This window comes from Hemicordylus capensis, chromosome 2 (genome assembly GCF_027244095.1).
Source record: "Hemicordylus capensis ecotype Gifberg chromosome 2, rHemCap1.1.pri, whole genome shotgun sequence".
Taxonomy (NCBI): Eukaryota; Metazoa; Chordata; class Lepidosauria; order Squamata; family Cordylidae; genus Hemicordylus; species Hemicordylus capensis.
In genome coordinates this window covers 15654092-15675565 of record NC_069658.1, presented here as the reverse complement: position 1 = coordinate 15675565, position 21474 = coordinate 15654092, and the positions used below count along the sequence as shown (strand labels likewise).

General features: G+C 43.8%; 1 protein-coding gene across 2 annotated transcripts in view; it reads right to left on the bottom strand.

The window, feature by feature from the left end:
* SMAD4 (SMAD family member 4) overlaps positions 1-20132 on the bottom strand; it is a 40694-nt gene extending 20562 nt beyond the window's left edge. The window contains exons 1-2 of one of the 2 annotated variants that reach the window (XM_053292725.1): positions 19797-20132; positions 2714-3034 (exon numbers count right to left, since the gene is read on the bottom strand). In XM_053292725.1, coding sequence (XP_053148700.1) covers positions 2714-2962 — 249 coding nt within the window. In that variant the 5' untranslated portion in view covers positions 2963-3034; positions 19797-20132. The remainder of the gene's footprint in view (positions 1-2713; positions 3035-19796) is intronic. The other variant, XM_053292726.1, reaches the window with a different exon arrangement.
* Positions 20133-21474: the final 1342 nt, after the last annotated feature.

Here is a 21474-nt window from a genome sequence, read left to right as displayed (position 1 = left end):
GGCTAGCCAGCTCCACTTTGTATCCCTATAGGATAATGGAAAGAACCCACCTGTCGTTGATGGATTCTTTCCAAGCAAGCCAAAAGTCCAAAAGGCGGGCCCCCACTTTGCCTGAGTGGGAGTCAGGACTGCTGCTTGAGGCCCTGCTGCTGGTTTCGGAAAGACTGACAGTTCTGCTGACTGAACCCTTGCCTGCCTTGGCCTCTGGATCTGTTCCACTGCGATCAAAAAGGCCTAAAAGGCTCCCTCTGATGAAACTGAGATCTAAACGCCCTGAAGGTTTGCGTCAGTCTACGATTAAAACTCTTGTCCTCCTTCCTAGGGGCTGATGGCAGAGCCCTGCACTTATCCTTAGTTTCAATGAGGACCTCTTTCATGGCCTCATCCCCAAATACCTTCCCCCCAACATAGGGAACAGCAGCTAAATTAGCCCTAGACATATTATCAACTTTCCAATATTTCAGCCATATGTTGCGTCTTGCTAGGACACCTGCACTGACCACACGTGCAGATAATCGAACACCGTCCACAGTAGCATCTGCTGAAAAGGCAGCCGCCCTCGACGAAGTAGCTTACGCCGCATCTTAGACTGATCAGTGGGAGGGTCACTGAGTAACTCGTCGACCCACAAGACCAATGCTCTAGACACCAAGGACGCAGTGGTGTCAGCTCTGATGGCCATTGCTGAAGCCTCGTGGACCCTGCACAGTGCAGATTCCGCTTTTCTGTCTCCTGGCTCCTTAAAAGAGGAGTCCTCAACCTTGGGTACCACTACGCTACTACGTAGGGCCCCGAAGGGAGCATCCATAAGTGACACCTTCAGCAAGTCCAGAATCTCCTCCTCAAAGTTGTACAATTTGCTTGCCAATGCCGACATACATTTGGGAGTCACAATGGCCGTCCATTCCTCCTTGATGGTATTAGTAAAGCCCTCAGGCATCACTGATTTAGTCTGCGGTACCTTAGCCTTAGGCAGCACCAAGGAGCCCTTGGACACAGGAGAGACCTGTTCCTCTGTAATTGGCTTCAGATCATGTGCAGCAATAGCCTGGTTAACTAGTGACTGAAATCCTCCATAAAAGAGCCTCTGACTGTGTAAGCTTGCTGCAGAGTCCACAATAATCTCCCCCTCTTCCGAGGAAGACGACCCCCTGTCTGGGTCGCCCAGCAATGTCTCCGACCCATTGCCCCCGGGTCGTATAAATCTGGGGAGTCCTCTCCTGACTCGTCTGAAGACCTACCCCTACCCCTGGGCACAGAGTCCTGGCGTATAGCCACCCTGGGCTGCTTAGTGGGCACCGTCTCCTGAGAGTCTGAGGACGACACATGGATCACAGCCTGCCGCTACCAATGCCTTGCAGGCTTCCGCACTTTAAGCACCGCTGCCAGTGAGACTTGAACAGCCTCCTGAATCCAGCACTTTACAGTGGCAGCTTCGGGGGAACCCCCACATTCCGCATAGGAGTAGGCCCTGAGGGAGGGGCCACATAGGGGGCATCTGCAACCACCACCTCACCCTCCTGAGAAAGTCCCGATCTCACTGGGGGAAGCTGTTCATGCCCTTCTGGGTGCTCCGACGCCCCGTCCACAGGCCCAGCACCACCTGCCTCATCATCCCGTACATCCTCCCTTAATGGGCGGATCTCCTCAGTTCTGTTTACAGCGAGCTGTAATGCGAGCCTTCTGGAGCAAAGGCAGAAAGTAGAACTGAGGAGATCCACCCACATGCACTGGGTTAAGGACCTTCAAGTATGACTACTTCCTGCCTTTTGGAGCATGTGCAGGGATGTAATCCCAAGCTTGGGTGACCTCCTACACCAGCCGAGAAGTGGCATGAGAGTAGATTTTTAAACCTCCAGGGGCAGCCTGCATGTCGCATCTCAACTGGCACACAGGCTACTTCAGGTATACCGATTTCATTAGGGGGTAGTTAAAGGGGTTTTTTCCCCTAACTGGAAAACCCACAAATGACCCAAACTACCTACTTGATAACTAAATGGTATACAGGGAAGCTGCCTGCGAATGGGCAAAACTAAAGGGAAATGAACCTTTAAAGCCCTTAATGGTTTGGGCCCTGGATAGCTGAAGGACCACCTGCTCCCAAGAGTTTCTGCCTGCTTGACAAGATCATCGGAGGGAGCTGTGCTCCACGTGCCGATGGGGAGAAAGGCTCAGTTGTAGAGCACGCGGGACAAGGCCTCCTCAGTCATTGCCACCAGGTTTTGGAATGCTCTCCTGGCTGACATCTGCTCCTCAGTCTGTTTGATAGTTTTTAGGGGGGAAAGCAGCGAAGTGGCTCTTCGCTCAGGCTTTTGAATGAAAGTATTGTTTTTACAGCTGCTGCTTTGTGTTTTATGTATTATTTTTATTGGCTTTTTAAAAAAATTAGATAAGGGATTTTATTTTTATTTTATCTCTTCTTTTGTATTTTAATTACATATTGTTTTAATTATTGTAAGCTGCTTTGTGATCTGCACCTCTGTATTTTAATTATGCATTTTTAAAATTATATTGTGAACCACTTTGAGATTTTAATGAAAAGCAGTACATAAGTCAAATAAATAAACCTGCAATATTCAAGGGAACCTTGTATTCATTTCCACTGGAATCACACTCTAGTATCTACTATTCCTTCCACACTCACACACTCCCTTCCATATGTTGCACACAAAGCACACACACATTACATTATCATATATGTGTCTCTACAAACCTGAAGTCTTCCATCCAATGTTCTCTGAATTGTAACACATTTGCTAGGATGAGCTCCATTTGTAGTTATAGCTGTAATCAAAGAATCTAGTTCATCTTTTTTCTCCTTGAGTTTTTTCACTAAGCTTTCAATTGCTCGTTTTGCAAACGTTTCACTCTCTCCTCCTTGTCGATGGCACATCAGACTGTGAACAATGCTTAGACAAGCGTCATTACTTGTTGGCGTGTTAGTAATAGACATATTGTCCATTTGGTAGAGTTTTTACTTCTAGACCAAATACAGCTGTCAGCTAATGAGCCAGGGATCTGATCTAGGGCACACCTAGAAGAAAGGAAAAGATCATAAGCTTTACAGGAAAAACAACACAATATTTACTGCTTCAGCCAACTTGTTGACCAAAAACTAATACCAGTGAGCATCAATGTATCTCTTGCATGTGCACAAATGTTTGCATTCTGCTATCCCTCCTAGTACCCCAAATAATGTAGCTCTCTGCCACCCCATGTTTCCATAAGAAAACTGCTATAACTCGGGTAGGATAGCTGTACCAAAGTTAGGTGGGGAAATCACACATGTGAATTAATCTCAAAGATGAAGTTTGCAGTGATAATTGCTTTAGGACATCTATCTTAAATTCAAATTTTATTCAAGAAAGAACCAAATGGTACTATTGCATAGGGATGTGCAGAACATTCCATGGTCAGAATGTACCAAATCAAACGGGGTGTTTCAAGTGTTCCAAGCTCAGAACAGGACGCCTTTCAAATGAAGGGCCTGTTCCAGTGTTGACTCTAATTTTTTTCATCTGTGTGCGGAATGAATTTGTTCTGGGTGGCAGTATCAAGGCAGTGTGCATGCACACGTATTCAGAGTGGGGCCTTCCTGATTCAACCTGAGCAGGATCTAAAATTTACTGAGCAGACATCAAAAAACTTGTGAGCACGTGCACATACCTTAGAGCAGGGATTCTCAACCTTGGGTCCCCAGATGTTATTGGACTTCAACTCCCATCATCCCCAGCCCCTGTGGCCTTTGGCTGGGGATTATAGGAGTTGAAGTCCAATAACATCTGGGGACCCAAGGTTGAGAATCCCTGCCTTAGAGGGAACACTGGCCTGTTCTGAGTTCAGAATGGAATGACCCTATTCCAAGTTGGAACATTCCAAGTGTTCAGAGCTCCATTCTGGGATCTAAAATGGGGCTCTTCTAGCATCTGCACATACGCAGCAGCCACTTGCATGGTTGGCACCACCACACAAATGCCATGTGTGCACAGAGGCCAGCAGAGCACCATTTTGGATCCCCAAATGGTGCTTGGCACAGGTCATTCTATCGGAATGTCCCAGGAATTTTGCGGTCCATTCAGAGCTCAGAACAGAATACAAAATCCATTTCATGCACATCCCTACTATTCCAAGTGGTGGTTGATGAAAAATGTTATATACACCATTTGCTTCAAATTTTGGTAATGAGGACAGCATGAAGAACAGTAGTCATCTACTGGAGCTTAAGGCTTCTATATGCACACCGGGGTGCCCACATTCAAAAGCAGCCTCTGGATTGGCGAACAATGAATTATTATAAAAGTCATCTAGTAGACAAATTATCTTTAAAAATACATTTCACAGAAATTTTCTGAATATTTATGCAGGGTTGTCCTTAGGGCAGGGCAAGAAGGGTGACTGCTCCAGAGCCTAATTTTTAACCTCCATTAAACTTAACTGGAAGGGGACCCTGCTCTGATCCTGCCAGGGTTCTTTAAGGACAGCCCTGTAAGTATGTATGGGCATGGAATTTGCTGCGTTAGAAGCAGAAACGAGCTACCAAATTCCAAAATATGTAAGATGTGTGTGAAAGCACTGCTAACACGTTCACTTCCTCCAAAATATTAGCATAAAACCACTAACAGCTGGAGTGAAGGAGAAAACATGGCCCCATCTAACCCCAGCACAGCATCCCTCCAGTGGCTATTGCTGGTATCTGCCTTATGTTTCTTATTAGATTGTGAGCCCTCTGGGGACCATCTTATTAATGTAGTATTTATTTTTCTATGTAAACCACTTTGAGAACTTGGGTTGAAGAGCAGCATATAAATATTTGTAGTAATTGTAGTGGGTGGGGGGAAAAGAAAAAGCTAGCAAGATAAAGACTGGGCATTAGAAAGGAATTGGAAGTACAGGATTAAATTATTGAAATTTGATCAGCATTTTAGCATCATTTGAACTCTGAATTGTTAATATAGACCCAAATATTATTTGTACTAGTGTAAAAGTATGATTTCAAATAAAGCAGCACACATCAAATTATACAATGACTAAGTGGCATTGTTGCATGGAAAAACGGAACAGGCGGGACAATACCTTGTACAAAGGACCAAAAATATATTTTGAACATCAAGTCTCGCAACATGAGAGCTGGTCTTGTGGTAACAAGCATAACTTGTCCTCTTAGCTAAGCAGGGTCTGCCCTGGTTGCATATGAATGGGAGACTAAATGTGTGAGCACTGTATGATATTCCCCATAAGGGATGGAGCCACTCCGGGAAAAGTAGAAGGTTCCAAGTTCCTTCCCTTGGCATCTCCAAGACAGGCTGAGATAGATTCCTGCAACCTGAGAGAGATGCCTGCAACCTTGGAGATGCCGCTGTCAGTCTGTGTAGACAAAACTGAGCAAGATGGACCAATGGTCTGACTCAGAATATGGCAGCTTCCTATGTTCCTAATATGTCCCCACCCCCAAGGCAAGGAGCCAGATGATAAAGAGGGGAAATGGTAATATCATGACATAAGACTTACCATTACTTCGGGGGTTAAACTAGACCTTACAAAATACACACAGCTGCCACTAAGGTATTAACCGCACGCAGAGACACACCCTCTCTCCCTTCCTCAAATTTAGCAGATGATCCTGCAGAGTTCCTAATGGTATGGAAGGCTCTATGCATATAAAATTTCTTTTAATGGGTTCAGATGAATGCACCAATGTTGGAAGCATAACTTGCGAGTGCACAGATGATGAGAGCATGGCCTGCAGATTTGGTCTCGCTTCCCCATTCACACATTCTGTATACGGGTGGAAAGTAATGACCGAACAGGCTCAAGATACAAAAAGAGTTCTACTAGACATTGCAGGTGGAGGGAAGAGCTCCACAATGGCTGTCACTTTCAGTGGTAACCATTTTTATTTTTGGGTGGGGGTAATGTCTCATTGCTCCCAAACTGAACATGAAGCAAGAGAAAAACATCTCTCAAAGGACCTTTCCCCCCTTATTGATGCCACAAGGGAGGGGGTCAGGATTTTATTGGAACAGTGGTGGGAAAGGGTAGTGCTTAAACTCATCCCCCATCCAAGAGCCATTTGTCTACGAAACACAGACCTCCTCAAGCTGCTTTTCTCCACAGAGGAGAAAACATATAGATGTGAAAGCAACTTGTTATCGGAAAGCCAGCTTAAGGAGAAAGGACTACAAGCATTCTCCCACCTGGCATTGCTTCAATCAAATATGGAGCGCCCCATGACTTCAGTAACACTTAACTCTCATTATGCCATAAAATGGAATCTATGATTATCATGGGGTATTTATGTATCCCATACATCACATAGTGTAGTCTTCTGCGCTACTGAACCTTCTCTGTTCCTTATGCATTGTGCCAAAGGAGCCACAAAAGCTCATATTTATATGCCAAAAGGTAGAGAGGGACAAGGATGGATGTCACAAAGATGAGGTAGAGGTGAGTTCGCATACCTCCTGAAAACAGCAAGGTCACCAAAACAGTACCTTGCAAAAGTGTTGCAAAGCAACATGATGGGGCAATCAAGATGACACCAAAATGGATGTGAATGAAGAATTTTGCAAAGGTCAAAGACCAAATGGCATAGGCTCCTGAAAGCAGAAAGCTCAAAGGAACATCTTGCAAAAGTGAGATTCAAGAGGGGACCATAAAAACCATACCAAAAACACAAGAGCAGGTGTGAATGAACTTTGAATGCACCCTGGTCAAATATGTCCAGGCAAGTCCTGTAAGCAAGTACTAGCCCATTTACACCAATGGGGCAGGGCTACCTTTGCATCCAAAGAGAAAAAATCCATTCATGTATGGGATACAAAGCCCCCGACACATTTTCATCCACAGACACAAAACCACTTATGGAAACTACATATTTAAAGATACTGTGTACTGAGGTGCCAGTGGCAATGTCCTAAAAGGACATTATAGAATGATAAACATTTGTGTTATTGCACAAAGTGTTTTACGGGGGCTGAGATCTGCCCCATGACTACTTTTGAGGATTTTTTAAAGGTCTATCAGAAGACACTTTATGTATCACCATAGATCTGGGTTGGTCTTCAGTCCTCTGGGCACAGTAATCACTTTTCACTAGAAAAAATGTTTGCAATGATTTGAAGCTCTTTATGGCCTTTTCAGTGGTGGCTGCCAACCATATGTTTGGTATGGGTGTGCACGGAAACACTTTTTGTGGTTCGGTTCAAATTTGATTCCAGATTCCCATTTACAAGCATAGCCTGTCCAACTGGGCCAAACCAGTCCATAACAGACCCAAACCAGTTCATTTCAAACCCGGACCAGCTGCCTTTTTTTTTTGGCGCCAATTTGGTTTGAGTTCAAAACAATCTCGTTCAAATCAAACCTGGTTCATTTTGAACTAGTTCTGTATACCCCTAACCTTTGGTGACATGTCATCAACTTCATATATATACAGTACCTTGCCTGGAAAAAGCATGAAAGTACTCTGCTTCTGATAAATTCCTCCCCCTGTTCAATACTCAAGAAGCGGCACATTTCTCCCCAAATGAAAGCCATTCCACAAACCTGAGATACCATAGGCACCCTCTAATTGCATTACTTTGTACCTCTTTCCAATTAAGGTCTAATGTCCCACTGACATTTAACATTCAAGATAGCCAGGAAGTTACAAAATCAGTTCCAAGAAACCATTAGCAACACAGAACTATCCTGCTAAATCACCAAGCCATCATCAGAACACCTTTTCCTGCACATGTGGCTCAAGCCTGTCACCACAAAGTGCCAGTTTGAGCTGCCATTGCACCGATTTGGTACAAGATTATAATGTAACAGAGGCAATGGAATTCAAAGCAGATGACAGCTCTTCCAATTAACAAATGTTATGCTGGTGCACTGTGCAGTCTTTTCATTCCTCGAGATATTTCTGTCCCAAAGGGGTATTTGAACAATTACGCAAAAGCATTGCAAGAATGCAATACAACAATTATGCTGTACATGGTTTAAAAGTCATTACAGGATTCTGCATAACCTGCCATCAGTAACTATTTTATTCCACATCCTAGAATTCAGGATCACATTAAGCAGTACAAGGAGGTATCCATGAAAATTCACAAGAGATTGGTAGTAGTGTGTCAATTAAAAGTTGAATATCCCCTCCTTCCTTTGAAGAACTAAAATAGCCCAGCTTCTCCTGATTCCTGTGGTCAGTGATGGGGCAATCCTACTTCACCAGAGTGAAGGACTCAGAGGGAACATTGGGTACTTAGAGCCAGAAGAGTCCAATCTCCCTTTCTTACCTATACTTCACTGGATGAAGGCTAATGCCGACACAAAGCCCTCTACCACTAGGAATTCCAAGTGCTTTATGAAGCATGTAAATGGAACCCAACCACAGTTGAGAGGGAAGAATGAGCAGGAGTTTTTCCAATGCCCTTTTTTTCTTTTCTTTTTTAAGGACAAAGTTATCTACCATCTATTGTAAGGGGATCAGGATTGAAGAACACAAGAAGAAGAACACAAGAATAGCCCTGCTGGATCTGGCCCAAGGCTCATCTAGTCCAGCATCCTGTTTCGCACAGTGGCCCACCAGATGCCGCTGGAAGCCACAGGCAGGAGTTGAGAGCATGCCCTCTCTCCTGCTGTTACTCCCCTGCAACTGGTACTCAGAGGCATCCTGCCTTGGAGGCTGGAGGTGGCCCACAGCCCTCCGACTAGCAGCCGTTGATAGACCTCTCCTCCATGAGGTTATCCAAACCCTTCTTAAAGCCATCCAGGTTGTTGGCTGTCACATCTCGTGACAGAGAATTCCACAAGCCGATTATGCGTTGTGTGAAAAAGTACTTCCGTTTGTTGATCCTAGATTTCCCGGCAATCAATTTCATGGGATGACCCCTGGTTCTAGTGTTATGGGAGAGGGAGAAGAATTTCTCTCTATCCACTTTCTCCACACCATGCATGATTTTATAAGCCTCTATCATGTCTCCCTGCAGTCATCTTTTTTCCAAACTAAAAAGCCCCAGGTGTTGTAGTCTTGCCTCATAAGAAAGGTGCTCTAGGCCCCTGATCATCTTGGTTGCCCTCTTCTGCACCTTTTCCAGTTCTACAATGTCATTTTTTAGATGCGGTAACCAGAATTGTACGAAGTACTCCAAGTGTGGTCGCACCATAGTTTTGTATAAGGGCATTATAATATTAGCCGTTTTATTTTCAATCCCCTTCCTAATGATCCCTAGCATGGAATTGGCCTTTTTCACAGCTGCCGCACATTGGGTTTACAGTTTTAACAAGCTGTCCACCATGACCCCAAGATCCGTCTCCTGGTCAGTCACCGACAGCTCAGATCCCATCTGTGTATACTTGAAGTTGGGGTTTTTCGTCCCAATGTGCATCACCTTATACTTGCCAACACTGAACCACATTTGTCACTTTGTCGCCCACTCACCCAGTTTGGAGAGATCCTTTTGGAGCTCTTCACAATACGTTTTGGATTTCACTACCTGAAAGAGTTTGGTATCATCTGCAAATTTGGCCACCTCGCTGCTTACCCCTGCTTCAAGATCATTTATGAATAAATTAAAAAGTACAGATCCCTGGGGGACCCCACTTCTTACTTCCCTCCATTGTGGAAACTCTCCATTTATACCTACCCTCTGTTTCGTGTCTTTCAACCAGTTAGCAATCCACACATGTACTTGTCCCCTTATCCCATGACTGCTAAGTTTCCTCAGGAGTCTTTGATGAAGAACTTTGTCAAAAGCTTTTTGCAAGTCCAGGTATACTATGTCAACTGGATCACCTTGATCCACACACTTGTTGATACTCTCAAAGAACTCCAAAAGTTTGTTGAGGCAAGATTTACCTTTGCGGAAGCCATGCTGGTTCACTCCCAGCAGGGCCTTTCTTCTATGTGCACATCTTTCCCTGGCAGGTATACAGGTGAAACTCAGAAAATTAGAATATCGTGCAAAAGTCCATTAATTTCAGTAATGCAAATTAAAAGGTGAAACTGATATATGAGACAGACACATTACATGCAAAGCGAGATAAGTCAAGCCTTAATTTGTTATAATTGTGATGATCATGGCGTACAGCTCATGAGAACCCCAAATCCACAATCTCAGAAAATTAGAATATTACATGGAACCAAGAAGACAAGGATTGAAGAATAGAACAATATCGGACCTCTGAAAAGTATAAGCATGCATATGTATTCAGTACTTGGTTTGGGCCCCTTTTGCAGCAATTACTGCCTCAATGCGGCGTGGCATGGATGCTATCAGCCTGTGGCACTGATGAGGTATTATGGAAGACCAGGATGTTTCATTAGCGGCCTTCAGCTCTTCTGCATTGTTTGGTCTCATGTCTCTCATCCTCTTGGCAATGCCCCATAGATTCTCTATGGGGTCAGGTCAGGCGAGTTTGCTGGCCAATCAAGCACAGTACACTGTATACTTTTCAGAGGTCCGATATTGTTCTATTCTACAATCCTTGTCTTCTTGTCTTCTTGGTTCCATGTAATATTCTAATTTTCTGGGATTGTGGATTTGGGGTTTTCATGAGCTGTATGCCATGATCATCACAATTATAACAAATTAAGGCTTGACTTATCTCGCTTTGCATGTAATGTGTCTGTCTCATATATCAGTTTCACCTTTTAATTTGCATTACTGAAATTAATGGACTTTTGCACGATATTCTAATTTTCCGAGTTTCACCTGTACATGTGTGATCCTTAGCTTTTGCGGCCCTGTGGGGTAGCAGGAGAGAGTCATTCTAACCTCCTACTATTATACAGCAAAGGAGAGCAGCACCATGGCTAGAGAAAACATGGATTATTTTAAATTCAACACAAGAATAGACATGGGAATCTAAAGGTGGCTTCTCAGGATATGGCCATCATGCACATCTTGCTTCATACTAGGTTTTTGTGACATCTGCTCCCCAAGCCCCAACATCTAGCCTTTGGGAATACTCCAGTTATATAGAGGCTTCAGACTGACATTGCAATCAAGCTGTGTGCTATAACCTTGGAGGTAGGGAGGCAGAGCAGAGCAAGTTGAAACTTGCTTTCCATGTTTCCAGGTTACCTTGCTCCAGATTTTCTTCCTTTAGCATCCTTGCCTAATCTGCTACCACAAGCAGATCTTGTGATAGCAAGCATGAATCATCCCCTTTGCTAAGCAGGGTCTGCCTGATTTGCATTTGAATGGGATACATCCACTACAATGAGTGAATGTGAGCACTGTAAGATATTCCTCTCAGGGGATAGGGCCCTCTGATGTCAAGAGCATCTGCATGCTTGCATGCAGAAGGTTCCAAGTTCCCTTCCTGACATTTCCAAGAAGGCTGCAGGTTTGAATCATCACTGCTACTATATCGGGCAGCAGCGATATAGGAAGATGCTGAAAGGCATCATCTCATACTGTGCGGGAGGCAATGGTAAACCGCTCCTGTATTCTACCAAAAGAAAACCACAGGGCTCTGTGGGTGCCAGGAGTCTAAACTGATTTGACAGCACACTTTACCTTTTCAACAAAAGTTCCCAAAGTGGTTTACAGAGAGAGAGAGAGAGGCTTCCTGTCCCCAAAAGGGCTCACAGTCTAAAAAAGAAACTTAAGAAAGACACCAGCAACAGCCACTACAGGGATGCTGTGCTGGGGCTGGATAGGGCTAGTTGCTCTCCCCCACGAAATAAAGATAATCACCACTTTTAAATGTGGTGAGTTAGCTCAGTTAGCAGGGGATTTTGCCCCTTGCTTAGCAGAGTCTGCCTTTGTTTGCATTTATTTATTCATTCATTCATTCAATTTCTATGCTGCCCTTCCAAAAATGGCTCAGGGCAGTTTACACAGAGAAATAACAAATAAGTAAGATGGATCCCTGTCCCCAAAGAGCTCACAATCTAAAAAGAAACATAAGATAGACACCAGCAGCAGTCACTGGAGGTTGTGTGCTGGGGGTCGATAGGGCCCCATTTGAATGGAAGACTATATGTGAGCACTGTAAGATATTTCCTTCAGGAAATGGCGCCACTCTGGGAAGAGGAGAAGGTTCCAAGTTTCCTCCAAGATAGGGCTGAGAGAGAGTCCTGCCTGCAACCTTAAAGAAGCCACTGCCAGTTAGTGTGGACAATACTGAGCTAGATGGATCAGTAGTCTGACTCAGTATAAGGCAGCTTCCTATGTACCTCCTTCCCTCAGGCATCCACTGGCTCCATACATCTCTTCTACTGCACCCTTCTCTTCCTCCCTTCCTAGCCTCCGACTTGGCCTCAAAGGCCCCAGTTTTGCTCAACTTGACTCCTGCCTCCTCTCTACCTCCTTTCCTAGGCTACTGCTATGCCTAATAAGTTCCTTATTATAAACCAGTGCAACATTTTTGGATCCTCCAATATCTCCTGCCTTTGTCAGTAATGGTTCAGGAGGAGAAGGCAAGGCAGATACATGTGAATATACAGATACATACAAATGGTGCTGTAAGTTTTGGCCTCTTCTAACCATTTGTCACAAAAATCCTCACAAAAGCAGATGAAGCAATCAAAGTCAGCATGGATGTCTTAGTATTAAAAAAGCCACCACTGAAAAATTAGACAAAAAACTAAGGGAAGAAAATACCAAATTACAAAGTGAAAACCATATTAAAATGAGCTAATGGAACTAAGCCCTAACCTGAGCTCCTTTCCTTGCCAATAACCTATTAGCAAGCCTGATGCTCTACTACTGATTTTTTTTGTACCATATTTTCAACAATCAGCATCACTCACACCAACCAGAATACACTTCAGGGTGAATCATTCAGGAAGTGTATCTAGTGATAATGTGCTTAAGAAAGTCACACCACTGGACTAATGGTCAATCAAGCACTTCTATCTACTAGAGACTACTGAAGTGACAATCCTGTTTTTTGACAGAAGCAGCAGCAGCCTCTTCTACAGATACAGGTTCTTCTTTCGATGGATGTATTCCGAAGGTGAGAAATTTACTAAGTTTGCACAGAAAAACCAGCCACAGAGTTAAGTGAGGCACCGAAATCAGAAACTCGCTTTTAAATGCAATACTTAAGATATAACCACAGTAGTACATTTGTACATTTTCCCATGCTGATGTTGTTAAAATAAGTTTAGCTCCACGATCTTAACTACTTTTCAAGTAGGCGTAACTATGGCAAAAACACCTTCAATGAGAGCGCCATTTCCCACCACCCTGACTTCCACGCAGTGGTGCTTTTTCCTGCACCAGGGACCCCTTTGAGAAAAATGGAACCCTCCTGAGTCCCAGAAAATCTGGGAAGGCATAAACACAAAGCGCTGGGAAGTGTAGTCCTAAAGTGCTGAGGAGACTAGTCTTCCCAGTACTCTAGGCATACCTTCCAAGATGGCACTGGGGCTCGGTTTTCCTTACTGGGCAAAGCACAGTACTGTACCGTGTGCATTTAACTCTCTGGTACTATCCTAACGGTTTAATATATAACATGATTAGTCCCAAAAATATCCAGACTAATCCAGACCTCAATATTAATTTATCAAAGTTAAGATTTTTCGTCAACTTTACAATGTAACAGCTTCTGTAAACCCTGCTAAACAAAATAACCAGATTACAAATTGATAGTGCTTAAACAAACAATTAACCCAGGCTTGTAAAAACGTAGTCATATGTGGTAAAAACTGTCTCCAGTGAACTATGCAAGGAAACCATTGTAAATGGGAATACTGGTGTTCTTTTCTTTCAGGCTGACATGTCCAGATGAACAATGCAATCCTAGCCATTTTTACTTAGAAGCAAGCCCCACAGATTTGTTGATAACATCCAATAATTATATTGTTTTGTTTTTCTTAAAACTCTTATTTTACACAATTCAATCTTGGGGTTTACCCTTTGATTGATCTCAGCAATCCAAACAACTTAAATCCCTTTCAGTTAAAGTAATTCTACGGGAAGCAGATTTAGGTTTGGTCCCCATTGCTCCTTTTTAGCCTCAAAAGGCCTTCCCTTCTTGGCAGCACTTAAAAACATTTCACTATGCAGAAATAGCAAGGAGTTTTTAGAATACATTTCATGTGGTTACAGAAAAAGAATAGTGACCATGTGTGCATGTGCCTGTGCTAACACTACTCCCATGACTGAGCACCCCAATTCATCAGATCAGATCTGTGTGTGAATTTGTGTTCTCCGCTCTCCATTTTCTTAGCAAGTGTAAGCAGGTGTTTGTAGACTTTTTTAAAACCTGGGATGAGTTCGTTGAAAGCTGCTTTAGAGCTCCCCAAGATTTTCAAAAATAGCTTATACAACAAGTCTACAACAAAATCACAATTATCTAAAAGCACCACACAAAACAGTAGTCAGGAAAAGCCTGCCTAAAAAGCCATGTCTTGGCCATCTCATGAAAGCTCACCAAGTAGCAGGCCTAGGAAGCAGGGCAACTATTCTGAAAGTCATGTTCCCTGTAATCAGACACCTTACCTCTGAATAAAGGTTACCTCTGATTGCTTCTCAGACAAATCCAAAGCATCTCTCCACACGATCTTAAAGTGTGCTGGGACATACACTATATACAAGCTATACATAAGATTGGGCAGGTCTTGACAAGTTTTCTTTGACTCTAGGAACCACCCCAAACATTCATGAACCAAACTGCCTTCTGCTCCATGAGGGAGCAGACTTGCTCCCAGCAATTCCCTCTGCTCCAGGAAAGGATAGGATGGACTCGTGCCTTGCCTGCCCCGGGCCCCCTTCTTCCTCCTCCTGTTTGCATTCATCTGGCTCAGGCAGGTGATAGACCAACATAACCAGGTAGAGGACTGAACAATCAAGGCAGAGGCAGGTTGCTTCCTCCTCCTTCTCATCATATCAGTTCATCACCTAGCTCAGGTGCCATGGTAAGCTGATGCTGAGAATTGTCCAGCCCTGGTATAGGGATCCACATGATTTGGCATCTGAATTGCTGGTACAATCCCTTTAAAAATGAGGGCTTCCACAACCCCTCTAACAAGGAAGAGAACAGGTCCATGGCTGACCAGTGTTCCCTCTAACAGGGATTCCCAGATGTTGACTACAACTCCCATAATCACCAGCCAAAAGCCATTGCAGCTGGGGATGCTGAGAGTTGTAGTGAACAACATCTGGAATCTCTGTTAGAGGGAATTGTGTGGCAGACCATGCAAATGGTCACCGCACATGGACGGAGGCCATGTGCGTGCCAAAGTCACACACAGAGGCAGCTGGGAAACACCCTGCCAGTGCACCAAGATATCTGGGAAGAGCACCGGGATTATGGAAGCGTTAGCGAATGGACGGAGGAGCAGGTATGGATCTGCTCTCTTTGTGAAAAGGGCTGTGGAAACCCTCATTTTTAAAGGGATTGTGCTGGCGATTCAGACGCCATCGCATTTCAGCACATTCCTCTTCTGGGGTAGTGTTATGAATTGCTTCTCAGACAAGCACTTTTAAATCAACAGTCATTACTATCATGTACACGGTTCAAGAGCACACATGCATTTTTTCTTGCCATGAGTTTTTGTCCCCCTCCACTGTTTCAGAAAGACAATGCATATGCTACCATGTCCTGGTCAGAAAGTTACATTGGACAAAATATAATACAAAAGTTATAACAACTGGAAATCAAGGCCAACTTTAGGCAAACAGCAGGAATTTTATCAGCTTAAATTCCTCAGCAGAAATTTCATCCATTTGCACTGGTCTGCACAATCCAGGTTTCCTAACAAATGATGGGAATTCAAAGTTATCACTGTCATCAAGCAGCAAGCCACATGAGACACAAAATCACAAACAAGCAAGCAGAAAGTAGTAAAATATGGAATAATTACTAGACAAACTTTCCCCAGAGCCCCAGGTAGGTACCTTAAAAAAACAAACCACATGAAATATACTGTGTATAGTAAGCAGGCAGCCACCTAATGGCGCAGCAGGGAAATGACTTCATTAGCAAGCCAGAGGTTGCCAGTTCAAATTCCCATTGGTATGTTTCCCAGACTATAGGAAACACCTATATCGGGCAGCAGCAATCATCTCATGAAAGGCATCATCTCATACTGCATAAGAGGTAGCGATGGTAACCCACCGCCCTTGTATTCTACCAAAGACAACCACAGGGCTCTGTGGTCGCCAGCACTCGACACCGACTCGACGGCACACTTTACCTAGTAAGCAGGCATGGTTTAGCATCAATACAAGAGAATAATGAAAATGAAGCACAGTCAAACAGAAAGGTATCAGGGAAGCAGAAACACAGTGAGAAAGAACGACTAAAAGATACAAATGGACACGTCTAATTCAGAAGGAAACATCCTTAAGTTCTGTGAATGTTGACCAGTAACACCTGTAATTTAGAACAGTAATGGGGCACTACTGTTTTAAAGACAAAATGAGAGAGTCCCTTCTGGGGGAGAGGATGTGTTGAATAGCTGAAATGAAGAATGGTGAGTCTGGCTTGAAATATACAATTCTTTACAAAAGAAGAAAAGCATTAACAGTTTCTTAGAATAAATTGAGATGGTAATGTCAGCTATGTCCCCCAAACGAGAGAAAAACAAGGGGCAAACGAGCCACACTGAGCATGCTACCAACCAGGACGGTAACATATCTGCCAATGAAGAGGAAAAAGTATCTATCTGGACGATAGAGGAGGGGAAAGATTTTTATCAGAGAGATGGAGTGCAGAATATAGTTGTTGTAGCAGAAACCTATAAATGTTTTGGTCCTAGCAAGAAGTTGTGGGGGAGGGGGGACATTCCACATCTATCATATAGAAGGAAACAACAGGACAAGTTCCTAAAAAATTATTGATTTAATGGACAATAAGGGTACCTTTTTAAAAGTGCACCTGTATCAGGAGAATCTAATCACAGTCAGAAAGGCAGATAAGCATCTACAAGACTTTCACATTTAATGACATCTAAGAAGTAGGGGGGTGCAGAACGTTCCGGGATCAAAACATTCCACCTCGAAATGGGCTGTTTCAAGTCTGGAACAGAACACCCTTAGAAGTGGGGACCTGTTCCAAACTCAGAACAGAATGACCCGTTCCAAGATGGAACATTCAGACCCCATTCCAAGCGCCATTTTGGAATCCCAAATGGTGCTCGGAATGGGGTTGAAGAAAGAGCCACAAATTTCTTAACCTTTAAACCAAGGTCGAGTGCACATGGCCAAACCATTATACTGTCTACTTCTAATCTACGATGCTTTTGGGGAACTGAGCAGTCCAATCTACAATCAGTGGGGAGGGGAGAAATCCATAACTAGCTATTTATCGAATAAATAATAATAATAATAATAATTTATTGAAAGAAAACCTCTTTACAGGTACATCTATTTAGATAAAGTCCAGCTATTTTAAAAATGCAATTTTTATACCTGTTTAATTTTAATTTTGTTTTAACTCTATTGTAAACTGCCCGGGGGGGGGGTCTTTTGTGGCCGAAAGGCAGGACAGAAAAACATAATGGAAATAATCAATCCAGCTCCACCTAGTCAATACTCTTCTCACATACATTTTATCCACCCCACTCTATATGGGGAAATGCCATTCTAAGAGCATTCAAGGTGGCTGTCTCTAACTAATATATGCCTGAAGTTGGCCTTCATTCCCAGATTACTATATAACAGAGAAGAGTAGCTGTGTGCATCAGGAGCGAGATGTTTGCAGCATTATTTATCTCCCTTGCTTGTTCAAGAATGTTTCATCTTTAACCTATATGCATTGGTGTTTTAAAAAGCCCCCTTCCAACACTCACCAACATCCAAGATTGCTTACTACAGTCACAACACATATTTTAACATGTTCAGGCTCAACATTATCTATTTCTGTAATGCAATTTTTGAACACAAAACATTTCACATATTTAGTTTTATTTACATATGGAGTTTTTCAGCTCCATCACATGTGCATCTGAATGGTATTAGGATGTCAACCCACATCAGCTACTGTCAATACAGACTAAACCAGTAGTTCTAAGAAAGAGTGTGTCTAGAAAAATATCCTAGCAGAGTGAAAGAAAAAATAATTGAAGCAAATATATTTCTCTGTGAGGCATATAAAAATGCTTATTTAATGGATTTTAAATTACCAAAGACAGCTGACCTTTCTTGTGCAGACTGCTGAGCTACCTTTAAAAACCCTTCTCAACAAGCCAGTGAGGCAAGTCATTAGTTTTAATACAGTGGATCAGGTGGCATTTTTGTGCACAACTCTGAGCTGTTAAGACTACTGATATAGAAATACCATAGATAACCACTCCTTGGCACAAGAGAATGAAAGGTAATAGTTAATACTACTATAAAACTAAATCTGGGTTTGCAATCTATGTCCAACACTGACCTTCCTAACTATAGTATTTTTATAGCACACAATTGCTTTAACAATGTGAATAATTATAAGCTACTTTGTCAATGAAAACATACTACAGAAGTTAACCTCAACATCATGTTTTCCAGTTCTCAGGTATCACGTACAATATCACACATTTTCATTGAACAAAATGTTTTTCACTTACTAGCACTGATTTACAAATATGTTTAGGATGCTACTTCCAGCACAACACAAAATACTTTATAAAGTTATCCTCTCTAGCCCATGAAACATGCCACTTCTTTGGACACTTAAATTATTATTATTATTATTTACTTTCCAGAGGAAAAGTGGATATATCCAGAGGCACATTTCAATCAAATTTTAAAGCATGAATTTGGTAGCACTTATTTTCAATGTAGCATAAGTTAAGGTTGCAAACTACTTCTTCAGAAGTATTTACTACTTCAGATGGCAAAAAATTGACATAGAACCCTACAACAGCTTATGCAGTATTCAAAATCAGTTATCTGAATGCATTCTTTGAAAACCATAACACAAGACTACCACTGCTATCCAAGCATATTATTATAATAGCACAAAACTAACCGTCCCCTTACACTGCTGGAGAAGCTTCATTATTACTATGGATACTACTCATAAAGCAGCATGTAGCACCTTAAAGACTAACAGATTTACTGTAGCGTGAGCTTTCATGGATAAGAGCCCACTTTGTCAGCTGCACAAATACTCCGTGCCACAATAAATCTGTTAAAGATCCCGCAAGACTGTTAGTAGTAGGAGTAATGAATTTCACAGGGGCAACCATGTTAGCCTGTTGCAGCAAAAAGAACAAAGAGTCCTATGGGCCCAGCCTCTGAAAGACTACCCCTGAAAACCGTGCACTCTTCCACGGGAGAAAGCCCCGCTGAACACAAGGAGACTCACTTCCAAGCAAACATTCATAGGGTTGCTCTGCAACAGATTTTATTATGCCAAAAGCTTTCGTGCATCTAACCAACTGGGACTCTCATCCAAGAACACTAGTAAAGCCTTTGAGGTGGCACAAACTTCTTTCTTTCAGTATGTATGTATGTATGTATTTGCTGCCACCAACTAAAGCAGCTAGGACGTTGCCTTTCCTAGGAACCTCGCGCTGCTTAAGAAGGAGCCGATTTGCCGTCCACAGATTAGACCCCAGCTGGCCAGATGCAGGAAAAAAGCGCTGGGCCACCATAGGGCTGAAACCCTGGACGCAGCTCCCAGGGAGCAAAACCCACGGGACTTACTTCCGAGGAGACCTGCCCATTAAAACGGCTTTCTCCCCGCAGCTGCATCCGACTAACGCTGCTACCCACTCTGGATGGGTTCCCACCACGACTAACTCCCCCCCCCCCACTAAGAAGGCAGCTTAATCCAGCCACAGTCCCGAAGCACGGCGGGGGTGGGAGGAGACAGGCCGCCAGTGCTCAGAGAGGGAACGAAGGGAGACAGGCTGAGGGGGGCGTCACCTGGGCCTCGGCCGGGACCCCGTCTGGAGCTCCGCCGCCGCCGCCGCCGCCCCCACCGCGGCCTGCCCGTGAGGGGCCTGAGCGCCGCCGTCCCTTCTGCTCCTCTTCTCTCGCTTCAACTTCCCGCCCCCTCAGCAGCCCGAAACGAGGGAGAGGCGGCGGCGGCGGAGGCCGACGGCGCGGCTCTGCGCGCGCAAGGGCCTCAGGCGCCGCCAGGAGAGAGGAGGGCGCCAACCGAGTGACGATGAGAACACCGTCGCTCCTTCAGCTTCAGCCGCCGCCGCCGCCGCCGCCAAATCCAGCTACGCGCTTTCGCGCATGTGCGACATCCGGGTTCCCGTACCCCCCCCCCGCCCGCGCCACCACCACCACCACTACTGCTTCTCCATCCCCGCGCGCCTCGCGACCGCCATCCCCGTCTCCCCGAACGTGCGAGAGAGCGCGCATGCTCAGTCGGGCGAAATCAAGAGGCGCAGGTTTCCATTTGTCTCTTGGGTCGAAGGCAGGAGGGCGGGCGTGTGCGACTGACAATAGAGAGGAAACCTTACCGAAGTTTTAGTTGGACGTTTTTCGGCTGGATTACGCCCCCTCTTCAGCAGCAGCCGCCGATAGATTTAAAAAAATATTTTTTTTAAAGCACCACCAAAACATACAGCTAACTAGGTGGCATATAAGAATGCTCTGTTAGCAGAGCCACAAAATAAATCAGACCAACCAGCAGCCAAACATCTTAGCAGGCGCGGGCGGGCGCACAATCTGACCTGTCAATCACTGCAATAGAGATGCCATCAGATGCAATGCAATTAGGAACAAGACAGAGACGAGAGAGCTCTTGGTTGGGTCCCTGCACTCGCGGCGGGGGGGGGCCTCAAACATAAGGCAGGACGTGCCCGCAGCAGCCAGTCCTAGACTGCTGAATGCGCCTCCACCAGCCCGGCACCGGGCACCGTGTAGAACTGTTACTGCAGCTGCTGCTGTACCTTTCATATAACATCAGAGCAACTAAAGGTGGAAGCCGAAACTTCCTGCACACTATATTCCTATTTGTTAATAAACAAACTTATACTGTTGTTTTTGATTAATTGCATCCTTCTAGGATCCAGAAAATACTTGTATGGAGTTCTGTTTGCACCTTTAAACATCTCCCTCTTCCTCTCCGCCCCACCCCCGCCGCACATATATATATATATTTTTAAAGTGAAGAGGTTTTTTTTAAGACCTTCAAATCTATTGCGTAAAAACATGATAAAACCTTATAAAAACGTTGTTTAAATTAAATGTTGTTAAAAGCATAATAAAAACAGACGCCAGCCTCAGTGTTATTCCTACTTCTTCTGTGGATCGCCTGCTCATATGGTTCACAGTTTTAATAACACACACTCTGGCAGTAATTTCAATCAACAAATGAGGTTAAAGAGTTTAGTTCTCAGGTTGCCATCAATGCACGAACCGAGATTAAGCAGAGGTGTTGGATGAGTGCTGTTGGCTGAATTGGTTACTTGTAATTTAAGGAGACATAAATATAATAATCATATGATTGCATTTTACTATTAGCTGCATAGTAAAGAGCAAATGGCATTATATAAATGTTATGCATATAGCTAAAAACAATATATGTTGATGTTGATTCACTTGCTTGTAAAATATGTATACATATTTTAGTGACTGATGATTGCAT